Below are 19586 nucleotides of genomic sequence, written 5' to 3' on the forward strand. Positions count from 1 at the left end.
AATATATAACTCGAAACGAAACATTAAGATAGTATTTCGACGATCAGACTGCGGATATTTATGAAAATTTATATTTTTATGAACAGAATCTAAGAGACAGAACCCAAATCGGTATTGATTTCACCTTTTGTATATTATAACAAGTACAGCAGTATCTCGTTTGTTTGAACGAAACTTTCGTTAATATCCGATTAAATAAACTCCTGTCTATTCAATCCGTTTATCTGAATGTCAACTCTTAGTATATGAACGAAAAATCATAGGTGGTGAAGAAAATAAATAGATACTAATTACATAAACTATCTGTCTTCCAACAAGTTTGTATAAACGGATTTCTATTGTACCTTATTTTGGATATTTTGTATGTTTTCGTATATTATCATGGCTACAAAAAGTATTAGTATAGTAATTTATCTTTAATAGTGTTTGTAGACTACTTAATTAGTCTTAAACATACTAAATTTTATTTGATAATACCTTCGATATTTTACCCTATAATATAACTTATTATTAAGCATTATTACCTTCATACAACTACAGAGATTCGATCCTAGGAAAATGGAATGCAGAATTTGATAAAAAGAAATACTTCATTGGAAAATATGATCATGCGCCAGTACTTTTCCTAGTCACTGCATGTACGTTTCTTCATTGAAAATTCCCATAAATGCATAAAGGTCCGCAGTCTCGACGATCCTTATCGCCTAACGATTAAATATTTAACAGACGTTTGGTTCTTTTTTTTTCATTGCAGCGTCGAACGGCAAAACCTGGAGTCCCCACAGGGTGGAACTCGCCCTGTGGACCCACTACGTGGCGTCCGAGTTGAAGCCAGAGCTGCTGGACGGCATTCCAGGCTCCACAGAGAACGGGAACTCTCATCCGCCCAGCAACGGCGAGGCGACAGAACCATCGGACGACAGCAATCAGGAAGTAGCAGTGAACGGTAAGGAACTAGGCAGTATTGATCCGGCGGCCATCGACGAGAACAGCATGACCACGTCCTTCACCGAAGACTCGATGGATAAACCCGCTACGCCGATTACAGCGGCCGTTGCCAGCGAAGACACGAACGATTCACTCGCCACAAACGACAACGACGACAGCAACAACACGCCTCGACCGACAGACAGCGAGGACACCGAAGACTCGCAGGACGTACAGGAGCCGCCCACCAAGAAGAGTAAGAAGTGACCCACCGCCAGCCAGGGAGCCACGAATACGAGTAACAACGTCAGCACCCTCGTGTCGGCCGCTAATCTAACGCTGATCGCAGCGAGGCGCTTCTAAAAACCGTCAGGGTCACCGATCAGGGTCGTGGATAGTAGACCTGTAGCCTACCATCGCACCATCACGATCGTTTTGATGATTCTCCTTCGCTCCTGCTCTCTCTCTCTCTCTCTCTCTCTCTCTCTCTCTCTCTCATTCCTCTCTTCCTCTTTAACTCTCCAACTATGTACCTTGCCCATTTCTTTTTTTATTTTTCTTTGCCTTCTTTCTTCCGTTCCTTTCTCCTCGCCGTGAATTATTTATCCTAGATTCATTAAATTCGTAAGGTTCCCCTTTTTATCTCCTCATTCCTTCTCTTCACTACATCCAGTATCTTTGGTCTTGTTTCGCCTTCTTTTTGCTATTGTTTGTAGAAATATATCACGAGACCTCGTTGTAAAATAGTGTTACTGCATATATGATGAAAGTGGAAGTTGTGTATAAGCATCTTGCTGGTCTTTAGATATCCATCGCGCTAGATCGGAGGCAGAAAGAAGAGGTAAAAAGCTCGATATTTCGAAGATTTCCTTCTTCATTCTCATCGTTTTTCTTTATATTTTAGTGACTTCCTCTCTGTTCTTCTTCGCGTCCGTTTTATCATATCGACCGATTCTGAACAGGTTCTTTGGGATGATCGTACGATTAGCGTTATTCGCGACATTTCACGTAACTTTTATACCATGTGATAATAGTGATAGCTACTTTCTTTCGACTCTACGCGAAGGAAACCTCGAGATGACAGAGCTTTCTTCCTTCTTCTGCTGCGCGTCGTAGTTTTTAGGGACTCTGAATATTTCTCTTTTTTCTTTCTTTTTTCATGGAGATCGAAACGAAGTAATTCCACGCGGTTACTGCCTTTTGAACAAACACACGCTCCCCCTCCCCCCGTTTCCGCTTGTTGCGCGATAGCAAAACGACGTAGCGTTTAATTCAAGAGCCAAGACATCATTCCTTTTTACCATGATTTGTACCGGCGTTTTTGAAGGCCACCGAATTACAAAGGGCGATACGAAACGGCGTTGACGCATGTTTTTATCTTCTCCTTTGTTCTTTTTGTCAAAAAAAATGAGAAAATGTAAAAAAAAAAGGGAAAAATCGAAAAAATACCGTGAATGAGGTGTGCATAGCGAATGGGAAAAGCGAAGGGAAAGAGAGAGTGGGAGAGAAAGGATGAGCGAAAACGTATAAAACCGGGTGTGAGAGAGATATCGAGTAACTGATTCCGTGACCAGCAAAAAAGAAACAAAATAATAATAATAATAATGATAAATGAGAAAAACGGCGGTACTACACACACCGATCACAATGATAATATTACTATTAATAATAATAATTATTATAATTATAATACCGAATCATTACCATAATTTATATATCTAAACAAGAAAAAAAACTGCATGTCAGAGTGATGCATGGAGCAAACCAAATACCTTGTAAGTAAAAAGATACTTTAGAAACAAATAAAAATAACGCTTTTTTGAGTCCACCAAGAAAAAGAAATACGAGAACGAGTGGGCGGTCGGACCTGCACACACATACACATAACCACACACTGATTCGCGCGCGCAAAACCGTACACGAATACCTGTATAGAATGCGGCCATGATAGCAAGTTTGAAGACTAATAGAATGAAGGGACAAAGACACCACACGTATACCACATCAAGGTTTTCATGTACAGGGATTTAACTAGTATTTTTGCATTATTAAGGATTATTAATTGTCCGAGGGAAGACGGAGCCGCGACGACGAATGCGAACCGAGGAAGAAGGGGTGAATGACGACGATGACGGTTATTGGACGGTTGACAAACGAACAATATATATCAGTAACAAACCTAAGACAGGAAAGAGAAACGATTAGGCAAGATAATAGAAGTATAATGACGAACTTTGGAGGAACTGAGGAGAGAGTGAAAGTGTTTAAAGAACGAGTGCAAGATTGCGAGAGTGATAGCGAGAGAAAGAGAGCGAGAGAGGAACAGAAGAATAAAGTAAACCACTATAGCTTGATCAAGAACGTTCATTCAAATTTTATATATATATATAATATGCATATATTGTATAATATATATATATATATTGTATATATATTATATAATATATATTTGTAATTTAGAACAGCGTGGTCAGGCTACTTTAGATACTGACCCTATTATTAAACGATACACACGCCATTGTGGCAGCTATGCACTTGTTTGGCTGCACTAGAATAAAGAAAAAAAGAAGAAGGAGAAATGGAGGAAGTGAAGCAACCGACGCAAGGGACACACCGACAGTGAGAAATCCACCCCTTCGCGCGAACAGTTCGAATTTCTGCTGTATTGTCGATGATGATTATTATTATTATTATTCCTGGTGAATTTTTACCTTAGTACGGAACGCGTTAAGACGGGTGTTTCATACGAAGCAAATCGGTGTGACAAATCGCTGCGACAAATCCGGCTTGATGCGGCGCGGAGTAAACAATGTCACTCTCGACGTGTCAGCATCGTTAGTAGTGACAACGGGAACGATTTTTACATCGTGAAGCGATCTTACGAACTAATTCGCCGGCTAACACGTAAGTGAACTTCTGCGAATGAACGCGACGGCAAATGAGAAACAAAGAGGGACGTGGATGAATAGGAAGAAAAGAAAGGAAGAATGCAGCAAGTATGAATCTACTTTAACGAAGAGAGAAAAACCGTAGTGATCCGTTCTATTTATTTAGCGCCTAATTTATTCCGTATCGATCCGTTTCGTTGGCAAGGAAAGAAGATATATAAAAATAATATGATGATATATTTATATATATATATATATATATGAATACATAGACACGTATGCGTGAGAAGTCCCCCCCCCCCTCCCCCCACCCCCTCCTAAGTATTTCGGAATTAAAAGAAAAGGAAAAGCTGGGGGAATACAGAAAAAATGTATGAACGTATATTTTTTTGTCCTTTTTTTCTCTTGCGATAATTAGAAAGTAACTCTTAAGTAGTGATTAAATTGACAGTGATGACTTTAAGATTGCTATAATATACATATTTGTGAAGTACGAAATGGCGATTGATTATAATACTATGATGATGATGATGATGATAATGATGATGATGATGATGATGAGGATGAGGATGATGATGATGATGATGCCGACGACGATGATGATGATAATGATAATGATGATGGTGATGATGATGACGATGAAGAAGACAGTTATGGTTATGATTATAATTACGATCATTATTATATTATTGCTGCTATTACTGCTATTACGAATGACTGCGAGCACAGTTTTTATTGTCTTATAAACGTAAACGGATTAATGTAGCGGAGTTGTTTGCTTTTTTTTTCTTTCTTTTTTTTTCTAAACGCCTGATAAATTATTATTCTCGCACGTAATTATACGAGACATTCCACACTGATTTCTTCTTGTTCTGTGTTGTTTCTCTCTTTTTATCATCGCTATTTTTTCTATTTCTCTCATTCTTTCTTCTTCTCTCCTCTCGTTTGTTCTCTTTTACGTCGGGAACGAAAGAACACGGAATAACCGAGAGAGAATCGCGGAAGTAAAAGCACTTATGAACCGATACACTGTGAAGAAACGATGATCTCGCGACGAAGTTCCACGTCCCACGCAACACAACCAACGACAACGTCATTCCGTCAAAGCACTATTTCTGCTTCCCACGTGTACCACGCGTGCTATAAAAACTTTCTCTCTCTCTCTTTCTCTCTCTCTCTCTCTCTCTCTATCTCTCTCTCTTTCTTACTTTCCTCCCGATTTATCGATTTTATAGACTCGAATCTAGAAAGACCCACGATATCTTATCTTTGTCTCTGCCTTAATCCTTAACAGAGCGTAGATCTTTTTAAAGAAGACCGATTTCTTCACGATTGCGTGCGGTACCGCGAATTTCGATAGACGAATGAACGATGGAAGCTGGCCTGACCCAGGGATAAGTCGCGTGATCGATGAGGGGACTCGCCGAGAAGGGTCAGATCCTTCCAAGAGGGAATTAAGTACATCGTCCTCTTGTGTCGCTTTCCTCTTGGATCTTCCTGGAGCCACGAGAAAAATTATTCACGAGTGAAACAAAGAAGATATTCGCTGAAATTTATCGTTCATTTCTCGAGGGGCTGAAAAGGGACAGTAAGGATTGAAGATTTGTAGGATCGTTTCCACGAGACCAAGGTTCATGACTTGGAGTAATCCGATCGATTTTTATGCTTTGTGATTGTTTGATGGAGTTAAATCGAATTTGGTAGTCAATGGCAACTCGAATCATATTTGTCATGTGTTATCGTGTTTGTATTGATAATATTGACTTTGGAATATTATAACGATTCAACGATTCTTCGGTCTCCGCAAATTAAGATTCGTTTATACAGAAGAGCTGAGCTTGGAACGATTACTATACTACTTGAGATACTATCGTACTTAAATGATTGTCATCGATGGTTCAGCAAATGCTTGCTAAACATTCGTTTACAATTCTTAATGGCTTTTATTTAGCTTGCTTTTGTGTCTATTTGTCTGTCTTGGTGGAATTTTGAAAGCAACATTTCATCCACTTGCACATTTTTAAAGAAAAATAAAAAAGGATATATATAAATTTTAAAAATTAAGAAAATCATTTTTATTTAAAAATGTACTAAAAAAAGGATGTAATTTTCTGAACCATGTACCGTTAAGTAATTGGATGTAATAATAGTATACAGGGAAATCTGTATATGTCGAGCACACGTGGTAATCATATGATAGGATATTACTCAATTGTTGAACTCATATTACTAAAAATAAGTACCTGGCGGACTCATTATGCATTTACGATACATCCTCCATTCGGCTAACATCTCTTTTGTTCCCTTGAATGAATTTTTTCGATACAGAAATTCCTAACGAAGACAAGGAAGGAAATTCTCTACCGATTACAAGTTAAAAGTGAAAGAACATTTGACTCAAATCATGAATCCAAGATTTATCTCATCAATTACAGAGTCTTTGAAAGTGTTAAAATTATGAAAACTTTGAAACTGAATTAATATGATCCTACCAAGTTTCTAGTAATATGAGTTTTAGTAATATCAGTTCAACAATTGAGCGATACAGATAATATATACAGGTTTCCCTGTATAGTATTATTACATTCAATTACTTAACGGTACATGGTTCAGAAAATTACCTCCTTTTTTAGTACATTTTTAAATAAAAATGATATTCTTAATTTTTAAAATTTATGTATCTTTTTTACGATAAACTGCCTTTCAACTAATTCCGTCTTCGTTCAAGGGTTCTTACTATTTAAGACGAGCAAAGTATTTTTTATTTCTATATTTTCGGGCTCGTTAGTTTAAAAACAGATTTGGCTTACAATTCCTCTCATTTGTCCTTCAATATTTGTCGTATTTGCCCTAATATCTCTCTTTAGTTAACTAATCGCTCATGTACTTAATCTAATCTACTCTATTTCTACTTTATTATTACTGAACTGTATCTTTGGTTCTGTTTGTCTGGCGAGCGAAATATCGATACTTATTTTTACCACTGGCTCAGATTTATTTAATAAGATATTAAGTGGATATCTTGTCAGCTCGAGGCATTTGGAAAATTTTGCAGTGATTTTTAACGATTGTTTTCAAAGAAGAGAGTCTTCTTTTTTCTTATTACATTTCTATAATGTAATTGCCACTGCACCTAAATTTTTAACCAAAGATATAGAGGATTATATCGACACTCGCACACTCAGGATTTTCGCCGTAAATGACTGACGTAACGAAACACTCGTCTCAAGCTTCGACAACGTGATCCTTTCAAGCTCAACAGATGTATAAATCAACGTTTGATCGTTAAGCAAGATCCTCCAGGGGATTTAAAGAAGACCTTCCCTGCCAGTGCACCTCGAGCAATGAAAAAGAAATCGATACAGCGACGCGTTGTACTGTTTTCAATAACTTAAACGCGACTTTTCGCAAATCGGTTAACATCTTTTGACGAGAACAAAGCTAGCGGCGGCGAAAACGAACCACGATCTTTGCTGATCGATCGATGTCGACGTTCGCGTATCTCAGGTTTCACAAGAGGTTCAAGATCCGGTGATCAGTTCGATCACCTTAACAAACTGCCATTTAACGTTACTAATTAAGCGATCGTAATGAATCAACGGACACACCATGTGCTATTATTCTCTGTATCGTGTCTAAAATCGCGTATATTCAGACTCGCAGACGTTGTCTGTAGATGTGTGTCTTCCCACAAGATTTCTGGATGTCTGATCTCACGCATTTTTCGCAGTTCTGGATAAAAGACGTGGACACGCAAAGTATTGTAATATACGACACACGGTATAACAAATCGCGAGAAGTGTACACATATTGACTTCTATAGGAAGATCACAGGGGAAAATTATGATAAGTCATGTTTCTATCTTTTTTTTCTCCTTTTCTTTGCAAAGGAGCAATTTTCACTTGCTTTATCTTGCGTCTTTTCAGGCTAGATTATTTATTTAAAATATATATTTACGAACATCTCAAACGAGAAAAATAATGTATACATATGTGACGATTGTATCTTTGTATCTTTTGCAATCATACTTGAATTAAAGAGAAACTAAACGTACACATATGTACCAGCATTCCTCGAGAGGGTAACATTCAATACACGCCAATCCCGAAACTGTTTTTTTATTTCGCTTTCAAAATTGAATAGGAATTTTCATCATCCTTTTGGAATATTCATCCATTGTCACGACATCAGTTACTCTTTTGGGTCGTTCTATACAAAACGTCCTGTATTTATTACACATTATTAGAAGTTCTATATATTTTATAGAAATTTGTATGCGGACACACGTCTGCAGACAATGTCTGTAACTCTATAAACGCCATAACATTCTTTTTCGCGAGTCAACAAATCGCCAACAGACGAAAAAGGAGAGAAATAAGAAAAAAAAAAAGAAGAAAATCACATTTTGCCTTGCCTTCGACAAGCACCAGTCGATCTTTAGCGATCGTTCGTGATGTCCATTTACCAATTTTTCTCGCGTCTCTTTTGAGAGAACAAGAAATGAAAAAAAAAAAGAAAAAACGAAGACCGCGCGACACTTTTCGAATTTCAACCCCTTCACTACCATCGCTCCAAACCCCGGTGCCCGATGAGTTTCGACTACATTTGTATAGTGCGCTTCTGCGACCGATCACGATTTTTGTTTCCTTTTAAAGTTAGAGTAACGTGTAATTCTTGGATTAATTGTAAAGTAACGTGATGTCATTACGAAGTACCAGGTTAAATAAATTATTTGAAAACGTTTCTTGTTGGTGTTTCTGCTTAACCAGAAACTGGACACACTGTGTGAGTGAAAACATCGTACAGTTTTTCTCAGACGTTTTAAAGTATCGTATAAAGTTGATGGAAAATTTGTCAAGTCTTTTGAGAATTTCAAGAAATGAAACAAAGACAAAAGACGGCAACTATGTACTTATAATGGTAACATAGTGTGAAGCTTTAATTCTGGATATTTAGTAGAGAAATAGTAAAATTATGCCATTGAAAGGATTAAGATTATTACAGGACAGTTATTATCTCTTCTTTTTTCCGAATTTTCCAAGATATCCATCATTTCTTTAATACATATCTTTTTACGAAGATAAAATTAAAAATCATTTTAAAATTACTTAATCGAGTGTACCTCGATAAATATTGGCCCATCCCATAAGTAATATTTTGGCTTTCGTATTACTAGATCAAAATAAACAATTACCTTTTGGTAATTGATCAGTGATACATTTTCTCGTATATTTTATAGTTCACTGTCTTCTTCTATGAAGTTTTCTATTTCAATGTTTTAGAACTCTGATAGTAACAACTCCCGTTGTTTCGAACTTAACTCTTAGAAAAACCGCATTATTTACGAAACGACCCAATATATTTTTAATATATTTATGAATCAAGTGCTACAAATATTGGTATATTTATTTAACGAAGTGATTATTAATTTGTTCTTGAAATCGTTGAACCGTATTTCGCATTACTTCCAACGTCAAACAACGTAATTGAGAAATTTGCCAGTCAACTGAAACGACGTACTGGGCTGTCTGATGCATCAATAGATTCACAAGAGTCATACAGGTCCCATTACGCAAAAAGACACGTTGCAACGTTCGTTAATATGCACGAAGCAATGAACTCGTCTCTCGAGGCACCTAGTCAACGCTAGAGGAATTGATCTGTGAATTAAAACGACTCGACTTCGCAAATAATAAGTTATTTTGGTAATAATCAGAAATAATATGCAAAAATATACGAAATTGCCAAAGTAAATTGCTGGTTATGGTATTCAAATTTAACGAATGATACGGATGTTTACTTAGGTTTTACTTAAAAATCTTGAAGTCTTTAATAAACATCTATAGTCTAGTGTGAATGATTCTTGAAAATAATTTTCAAAATCCTTGCCAACAAATTTTTTATGGCGAATTTTAATATGTTTTTGTGACTTCTTTATTAGAAATGTACCTATTTTTTATGGAAACGTGATAATGAAAGAAATAGTCGCGGATTATCACAATTCAAGGAAGGTCACTTTGAACAAAACTCCTCCGAATGACCAAAAACTCCTTTACATTTGTAATAAAAAAATAAGTGGAACTAATCAATATAGGGAATAAAAAAAAAACACGTTTCAGACAATTTTTATTTAAAAATACGTCATGATATACACGGTATGTCATCAGTCATCTGTAATAATTTTGATATCGAATAACCATGTGACATACTATGCATGTCATCCCAATAAAATAACGCTTTGGTTAAAATTTCAAAAGGATGTACACGCAATAACTTCTTATTCGAATAAATTCTTATCCAAATAAATACTCAGTCCGTTGGATATTTATTCATCAGTGTCGAATAATATTTGTTTTTTTATTTTTATTCGTTATCCTTTATTCGAATAAAATTTTCCTCGACGCTAATAGAAACAAATAAGGGTTCCAAAGGAATTTTCGAGCATAGGGCATTTAATTTCCTATTAAAAACAAAGAATGAAGTCAAATGTTTGAAATTATAAAACAGCGTCTGTAAACTTGTACAGAAGTCTATTCCGGCAACTTCGCGTAAAATTTATCGCGAAGAAGCGACTAATTAACTCGGTAAACTTTCATGCACGCGAAAACGAGCAAAAGCTCTCGACGCAAAAGGGGGATCGATCACTTCCATTTTCCGGTTCGATTACGAACAAGGAAAAAAACATCGACTTTTCCCCTTTTCCTCTTTCTATAAAAAAAAAACTCCATCGTCCACGTTTTCTCCCGTTACTATGTTTATGTCGCTATAAAGGTGAACATGAGGTAAAAAATAAAAAATACCAACATTTTGTGCTTTTTTTTATATTACCATCAGTATAATGTGCATAAACACAGAGTAGGCGTGGCTGATTCTTTTCGTTCCCTTTTTTCCCCACGGTTCACTTTCCAAACAAGGTTATTAATTTTATACTGACCTCTCTGAAGAATAGGCACAGTAACTGTAAGAAAAATTACTTCTTACAGACTAACTACAGAGAACGATAGAATTATATAGGAAAGAATTAAGAACCTAAAATAACGAATTATTAGAATAATTCGGATGGTGAGGGGTCAATTCTGACTCACGCAGGTACGTTATGGGCATTTCTTTCGAAAATAGAATCACGTAATATTATTTTATCGAACTATATGGACAATTTTATTTTCTATGTGAATTTTTCTATCGCATAGAGTTGTCATGAAAAAAAAACCCCCTACGTAATCGAATGTTCGTTTTATCATTATAAAATAAAAGAAAACATCGCACGCTCGTAACAACAATGGTCCAGCCTTCTGGGCAACTTTTAGTCAACTAATATTATATACAATATCTGAAAGAGACTACTCGCGATAGAATCGCTTCTTAAATTAATCTAAAGAGAAGAAACAATGTTTCACATAAAGCAAATGAACCAGATAATCTTGAAGAAGAAAGAAGGAATTTGATGGCATTCGTAGATGTAGGGTTAATGGCAACGTAATACACGATACACCGGTTGTAATTACACGTCCATTAACCGTACGCCGTAGCGAATGGTGCGCAAACAAACGGGTAATTGATTCGAAATTAATCGTACCTAAAAGGAGCAATTAAGTTTCTTGCCTCGGTGAGAACCGTCGATGATCACGAGGGAGATTGGAAGCCAATGGTTCAATTGGGACAAGCCGAATTTACGAGATAATTGTGCTGTCGCTGATTAGAAAAGAAACACAGCCATTACTTCGTCCGTTGATACGTATATGGGGATCGTTAACCGATCCCCATGACGATATTCCCGATGTCGATGACGATCGTTATCCGACGAGGGTGATAATGATCGCGATGACGACGACGATGATACTTGGCTTCTCGAGCATTGACATAGACGAGACGCACTAAATAATCGTTGATTCTGGCTTGAAAATTCATTACGGTGATTGTTAATTCGGATAGCTGAATCGTTAGAGGATAAAATAGAACGTCGAAATAGAGGAATTTTGAAAATTATTACGTAAGAGATACAATTTTAAAATAATAATTGCATTTTAAGTCAAAATACTGTCTCTAGTCGCTGATGATTATGCGTTGAACAGTTGACAATTATTATTTCTTGAACAATCTGCCTGTTGAAAATTCTCATTAGACATAGTTATAGAATTGGTATATCGAGTTATCAATGCAATGTATCTGTTTCTGTTAGGAACAATAAACGTGTTTGAATATAATATCACCTATTATAATACCTACAATATGATAACCGTACATGAATATGGCTATCGGTAAAATAAATAAGCAAATGATATTACTAAATGATAGATTAATTGAATTATAACAATCAATAATATAATTTAATTACACAGACCAAATAATTAGATCTAACGAATGAATAGATTAAATAAACGAATTTCATAATAAAAGCTAAATGATTAAATAAAACTGAATGTGATGACATCGCAATTAATCATGTCCCTTTCTATCAAATTATACATTATCAGAATGCAGTCCCATTTAATAAAAGCAGCAATTTTTTTCTTTATCCGTGTCTCATTATCGCAATAAAAATTGCGTTAGCATGAACAAAAGGAATAATAAGACGTAAATCAACTCAATAAATGATCTTTATTTTAAATCCTTATCATATTATATCGATTCCGAAGTTTCTTTGAATTTTAAACATAATTTCTGGGGATGGCCGTAATATGGCAGAGTATAAATCGATCAGAGAAAGAAACACTTGTTTTACAAGTCTGGAGGAGCCTGAATCCATGTTGGTCACGGGTCGGACAAAGTGAAAGTGAAACGCTCTCCAATCTCTACACAACTTTCTCCCAGTGCTCGTTCCATGATTCCACAATGAAACTCGACCAGCAGTCGCCATAAATCTCTGCATTTCTTTTCTTTTCTTTCTTTTTATTTGCTTTTTGTTACCTTCGAAAAGTATAAGAGTGCATCTCCAGATGCATAAAATGATTCGTAATAGAATTTTTAGAATAAAACATAGATATCCTCGCTTAGTTTAACGAATCGTCCCGATTAATTTAAACGAGAATTCGAAGGATGGAACTGAAATAAAATCCAAGTGCGTGGTAAGGAAGTTTTTATTTTCGCCTGGTATGCGTTATTATTTTCGTCGCGACGACCATCTCCAAGCGTTCCTTTCCGGCGCTTCTAAAATTAAGGACAGAAGCAACCTTGCGGCGTGGTTCGTTGCCAGGAACGTCTGCTTGTAGCTACCAACCTAAATTTCCTCCGAATCCTGATGGGAAGTCAAACGAATACGAGAAATTCATCAAGGAAAAATCGCCCATACTACGAATGATATAGTTAGTCTTTTTACACTACAATTTTCTATCAAATGGACGATTCGTTTTCTGCGAAAGACTTGTGTTTTTTAAAATTTTACAATTCGGATCGGATAGGACGATCATCTGATTTGTATAATTTCGCTAATAATATTACTTGAATCGTGCAAAATGACGTGGCTCTAGTGATTTTGATGATATAACAGATTTGTAAAAGATCACCCCGTTGAATAGAATGGCAACTCCATTGAAAATCATCAAAGAGATTATGCTCCAAGTGCAATGCACAAAGACTTCTCCCAGATTACAGAGGAACTTCCATGACGTGAAGTCATTGGGGTCTTAAATTAAAGCATCAAGTAATGGCACCAATTGATGCTATGTGATATACATTTTACTTGACAATACACACGCATTGTAACATTCCAGTTTTGTCGATAAGGTTCGAATCAGAGCTAGCAACAGGATATAGCTATTTATTTTTACGATCCTGATTGAGGTTTCTAGCTCTTATCCCCTGAAACTTCTGTAAATTCTTTCATCCACGGACATTCACCATATAAACTGTAACGTCTGGTCGATTTTACAATTTATTTAATCTCTTACGTGACCAGCTCACGAGTCACAGGCTGATGCGTCTCACTCAGGTCACGTTCGTGTCCCCCCCCCCAAAAAAAATTGGAACAGAATTTATGATGCTTGGTACTCATACTAAAACGTATCATTGTATCATAGCAAACTTGATCAAATTTTCTTTGAAATAACAAATTATTTCAATTACTTTGTTATTTTCATAAAATGAAACAGCATAGAAAGGATTTTAACTTTATTTTAAGATCAATCAATTTTCTGTATCAGTACCCAAGTTTCCAAAGGCTTCAGAAGAAGTAACAAATACAAAATACTTAAACCACGGGTTATCGTCTGCAGTCCAAGTCCATATCTTCGAACAATGCCTCCACCAATCTTCATCTTTCCTCCAATTTCTATCGTATCACCCATTCAAACTCCATAAAACACGTAAACCACCACAGTCAATTCTACACCGTCTCATAAAAATTGCAGAAGCCTAACCATACCAGAAACACAACATACATGCACTGTCAACGCCATTCACATTCCTCCGATAAAACGACGTTTTGATGCTCGATCCGTCGAACTAGAAGGAAGCCGGAGGAAAAGGAGCGCGGGGTCATCACCATCGTTCCAGTGACCCAGTAAGGTCTGGCACGACCTTCGAGGCGATGTGTTCACCCATTTAAAGCATCCTCTCCCGTCCTCTCTCCCGATATTCTCTCTCACTTTCACTCTCTCGGATCGCAAGCTTGTACACATAAACCCGCATCGCCTCTCTTCGTACAGATGCACATGGCCAAATATACACAGAACCGGCATACATATGGACGGTGAGAGAGAGAGAGAGAGAGAGAAGGAGAAAGAGAAAGAGAGAGAGCACAGAGAATTAACCGCGGTATGGAGGGCATCGCGACGAAGGAGACGAGGGAAAGGGCAAAAGACGAACCGTATACATATATACCATTGGGTGGACGAAGTACGTGTGAACGTGAAAAGAGAGAAGACAGAAGGAGAAAGAAAGAGCGTGTCTGGTGGTAGGTCGGCTGCGAGCGAAAGAGGTGGCTGCCGCGAAGGGTGGAGCAGGATAGGATGCAACAAAGCACCGACAGGTCGTGTGATACCCCGTTACGTCACAGACGGAACAACTGGTTGCCTCATGGGGAGTTTGAGGAGCTCTCTCGTGTACCAAAGCCACGCGGCGGAAGGTCGAAAGGGAGAGGAGAGGAGAGACGATACCGGATGGGGGTATTCCCAGGTCCGCGGGACCGCGAGGGGAATCCCGCGGCCGTCAGGAGGGAGGATGATATATACAAAACACAAGGTCACGAGTACGGCTATAGGTATCTCTCTGTAAACACGGCCGGTGACGTAGCAAGCACGTGCTACGACGACGTTACCATGGCGGGGGCGATTTGAGGGACACCCTCTCCGCCACCCTCTCTTCACGACCGCTCTTCGTAACCGCTCTCTCTTCATACTCTCTTCCTTCTACTTTCGACTTCTCCTACCATCGCATCAGGACTCTTCTTCTCCTTTCTCCTGCCACGCATTGTTTCTCTTTCCCTCGTGCAAGATCTATCGGCTGGATCCTCTTTCGTTCTAACTTCGACTCTCTAGAGAGCAGAGATCTTCGAACTTTACGTATCAGCCGCGACTCAATTCCGTCAGCCTCTTCGTAGTTCGTTATGGATGGTTTTGACCGATACGATGAAAGTACCGATTGGAGAAAGTGTGTCTTCTCTGTCAAAAAACTGTCGCAAAAATGAGGGAACTCGAATAGAGTTCATTAATCCGATTTACTAAGGTGTGTTAGCTTTAGCGTAAGATGATTCAAGGGCTGTCTTAAGACGCTTACTCCGTTATGTAACTCAAAATGTTGAGTTTCAACTAAGGCTGCAGCTCGAGGAATCGAAGCTCAAGGTTGAACGACTAATATAGAAGAAACTTTCTGTGGAACAATAAGAAGTACATCAAAGTGGTGGATTTTAGAAAATTTTGTCAAATGACGGGTAGTTCGGGAAGTATATTAGAAAGAAACGAAATTTTCTATAATTCGTTTATATATACCAAATATAAGGTATACAGCACAAAATATCTGAAATGATTTGATCTTATCGTTAATGGTCCGCCTTCCGCCTGCCGATTTTGTCACGTCCTATCATTAGGCAACGTTAATCCACAGACGCGTTGTTCGACGAAAGTCGTGGAGTTCTGTACGTTCAACTCGGATCGAAGATCCTTCGCTTGGCGGACGGTGGAAGCAACTCTTAGAGTCCGGCGTAATAACCCTTTGAATAATACAATACGAGTCCAGTAGCAAAGTGCCGACGATATCATGACACGCTTTATAAACGCAATTACACTTCAGCATTCTGTTTGTTACTTGTGCTTGTACGTCCTAGGGAAACACGACACGCTCGAGGCTTTTGACCCCGAGCAGCTGTCCTTCCGGGATATACACTTCCGTTCGTAAAGATTCGCGAGTAAAGGAGCTAAATCTGAACATTAGGAATTCATTAGGGACTTATTGAAACGTTTGATCCCCTTGTGTAAAATCACGCCCTGGTGTCTCATATCAGGGGCTATAACGCGTGAGAAACATAATTTTGCTAAGAGGGTGAAAAAATAAACTCATGATTTAAGAAATATCTGTTTTTTTCGTGGATCGTTCATTTTGAAGGTGCAAGTTCATTTTCCTTTGTTTTAAGATATCGAAGTTATTCGGGTTTTATGTATCATCGTTAGCTTCTTCACATCCACAGACGTATTTGTCCAACAAATGTTACAATCTTTACCCGAATTAAAAGACACCTAGTATATGTACATGAACCATAGATGACAACACAAATTAGTTTCCTACCCACAAGAAAGAACAGTCGGAGATCATCCGACAAAATGATACGAAACAGTAGTCTGAATTCTTTAAAAGCGCGAAACAGATAAAAAGAGAAACCTTTCCTTCCGGTACGAAGAGATTCGGCTCTCTGAATTTTTCAAGCTATATCGTAACGTATTCCATTGAGGCAGACGAAAGCGTGCAGGACTCGTTTTCCCGCTACACTCCCCGAGGGTCAGTGCGTCCCTTTGTCGCCCCCTTTTCAATGCTGCCTGCTTGCCTGGCTCCAGCTCAGTAGCAGCAGCTGCCTCTCTCACGAAGAGACGTTTTTCAAAGTCCCCTTCCGTGCTAACGATCACCGGGTCTCTTCCTATCCCCGATACGAACACGCGACGAGGGTCGAAAATCCCGCTGGGAGATTATTTTTCCCTCGTCACCATCCTACCTTCTCTCACTCTTCTCTCTCGTTCTTTCTTTCCGACCTGGCATTTCCGCCAACGAGAACTGGAAGGAATATTGCCAGCCTGGAATACGTTTCCTAGACGCGTAGAAACTTCTACCCTAACCCCTAGTCGACTTTATCCCAACGATTTCGTCCTTCTTCGACGATCTTTACCTCTGTCCTTGATATGTATGATCGAGTTCGGTTTCTTGGGATTATGATAAGCGGGTTTTGAATTTGGCGTCGTTGTTGGTATTGCGATAAGATTGGAGGTTTCGGTGATCGATAATTGTCGCTATAAATTTTGATTTGCGAATTCCTGTGGCTGTGGCAAGGAAATGGATTTTAGGAATTTGATTTATTGAATATTGCAACGAGTATTTTACTTTGGATATATTACATGTATATTTTGATTACGTTCCATGTATCTCCACATCTATAAATTTTCCACAAGCGCATAGTCTACAGTCCAATCAACTCCAAATTCCATCAATCGTGATCAAAGTATCGTAATACAATCTTCTCCAAATTCACGTTAGAAAATCTCAGGAATAATTCTGGTCATTCACAACGATGATAACTTCCTAATACTTGTATTATCGATCTCATTACCATTCGATAAACATATACATTGTAAATAAAATTTCTTCTTCTTTAACGTAATCAATAACAATCGACATCCCATCAAAATCTCATTAACTTCGGATACTGGAGGGATCCGTATGCAGCAATCTAATGCACGTTGATAGGACCAGCTCAGGAAACTAGTTCAAGTCTGGCCAAACTGTAGTGTTTCCTTCGAAATCGATCAGCTGGCTTCCACTGACAGTTGCAGTAGCCGCGTACTAGCCAACTTCGCTATAAACAGAACCACGTATACTCTTCCTCGACGTCTAACGATTAATCGTCGTATTCTACAAACAGAGGTTCTTTTTCGGGCAAAGCTCGTTAATATTGCGTTAAGGTTTATTTCGCTGATTCATTCACTGGACTGGACTGTGACAATGACTGATGCATTTCGAGACGAGCATTCCATTCGGACACGGTGACGTTCCAAAGACGCTCAACTCCAATACTCGAGAAAGCTTCGACCCCGTCCGGAAGGCACAAAGACTAGGAAGCGAAGCGACGATGAATTATAGAGGCCCAGCAAACGGAGCACGTCGCTTCTCTGGCACAGATCGATATCCACTCCACGAACTTGCCAATGTATACCAAGAATCGATAACGCCATGCATTATCGATGGGTCTTCCGGTAGGACGTCCGACGTGCCCCGAAGCTCGTATCCTATTTGCCAAAAGGTAGAAACAGATAAGCCGTTTTCCACACTCTATCGTGCAGACGTGCTGTGTGGATCCAGTAGTTTCAAAAAAAAGAAACACGGCAAACTGGCAGAGCGGGAATTTCGTGGGAGGGAAATAGAATACTTACAATCAGTAACAGTTAAGGAAAATGTATCATTGTATCACTGTAAGTTATCTTCACATAGCGACATTAGTTATTTTGTTCGTAAAGTAGTTGGTTAGTAATTTTGTATGGTCTGTCATTCAAGGTTTCCTGCAGTAGGTACCCTAAATATCATTTTCCTAAGTGATAAAAAAATGAGAGGTGGTGGATAAGGCAAAACCTCTCATTATAAATTTACAACTATGCGTCCTTTGATTAAGACAAAGTAATCATGGACACGTAAGGATCGCAAACGAAGGTCATGCGAAGAAATGTATATCAATGCATATCATTTATGTTTCCGGAGAATATTAAAAAAAACGGTGTATATTTATATTACATTTTCTCTCTCTCATAAAATGAGACACACAATGTATAATTATTATTATATATAATTATACATAGCAAGATCGTAACTGTACCTACAGCCTTAAGACGTCAGCCTACGTCTCCACTCTATATTTCAAATTACGATCTCGTTTAATCATGATTTACAGTACATCAAAATAAAATGTTAAATTACATTACTTACGAAATGGCCTAGTAGTAGCAACGCAATAATCTTCGAAAAATATGTGATATTTTTTAATTACGTTGACTAAGGGACGCTTATTCTATTTATTAAAAGCTGAAGTTAAGCGGTCATCGAACCGGCGTTTGGATCATTTTTTACCGAATTTCTAGCGAAACTTTTTCTTTGATGTTTTACGATGTTAGCATCGGTAATTAGCGAGTGACATTGATGATTATTAGCCAGACTACGCGGCATGTTTCTCTTTTCACCGTTGTTCGTTCAGTGACCCTTTGTCAGGATCGATATTTGGGGTAGATAGGCGAGGTAAATTATAAACGGCGGACTCTTCTTCACGCTACCACCTGCACACAGCTGTGTGTAAGCTCTGGATCAATAATTCTATCTAATTTATTTTTCCGGCTGCGTCGCGGCGCGAATTTCCCGGTGAGAATATCAAACGCATCGCGATAGAATAATTTCAACTAACCGAATCATCCTCTAATCGCTAATAAAATATCCAATTCTCGAATAAAATAGAAATTTAGAATGCAAGTTACTTCCGTCCTTTCTTTCTTCTTAGTAACAAGTAATTAATCGACTATCAACTAGTTTTAATATTATTCATTATTTACAAAATTAAGTAATTAATAAATTCTTAATCAATTATTTGACCA

The 19586-nt window shown here is 38.0% G+C and overlaps 2 protein-coding genes across 3 annotated transcripts in view; both read left to right on the plus strand.

Annotated features, from left to right (window-relative positions):
- Nucleotides 1-8559, plus strand: part of Amun (protein amun) — a 29018-nt gene extending 20459 nt beyond the window's left edge. Inside the window, exons 4-5 of one of the 2 annotated variants that reach the window (XM_076623589.1) lie at nt 755-946; nt 1049-8559. In XM_076623589.1, coding sequence (XP_076479704.1) covers nt 755-946; nt 1049-1194 — 338 coding nt within the window. In that variant the 3' untranslated portion in view covers nt 1195-8559. Of the gene's footprint in view, nt 1-754 lie in introns of both variants that reach the window. The other variant, XM_033330860.2, reaches the window with a different exon arrangement.
- Nucleotides 1-19586, plus strand: part of sta (stubarista 40S ribosomal protein SA) — a 59488-nt gene that overhangs the window by 32998 nt on the left and 6904 nt on the right. The window lies entirely within an intron of this gene.

The sequence above is a fragment of the Bombus vancouverensis genome, chromosome 12 (genome assembly GCF_051014615.1).
Source record: "Bombus vancouverensis nearcticus chromosome 12, iyBomVanc1_principal, whole genome shotgun sequence".
NCBI classification, from domain to species: domain Eukaryota; kingdom Metazoa; phylum Arthropoda; class Insecta; order Hymenoptera; family Apidae; genus Bombus; species Bombus vancouverensis.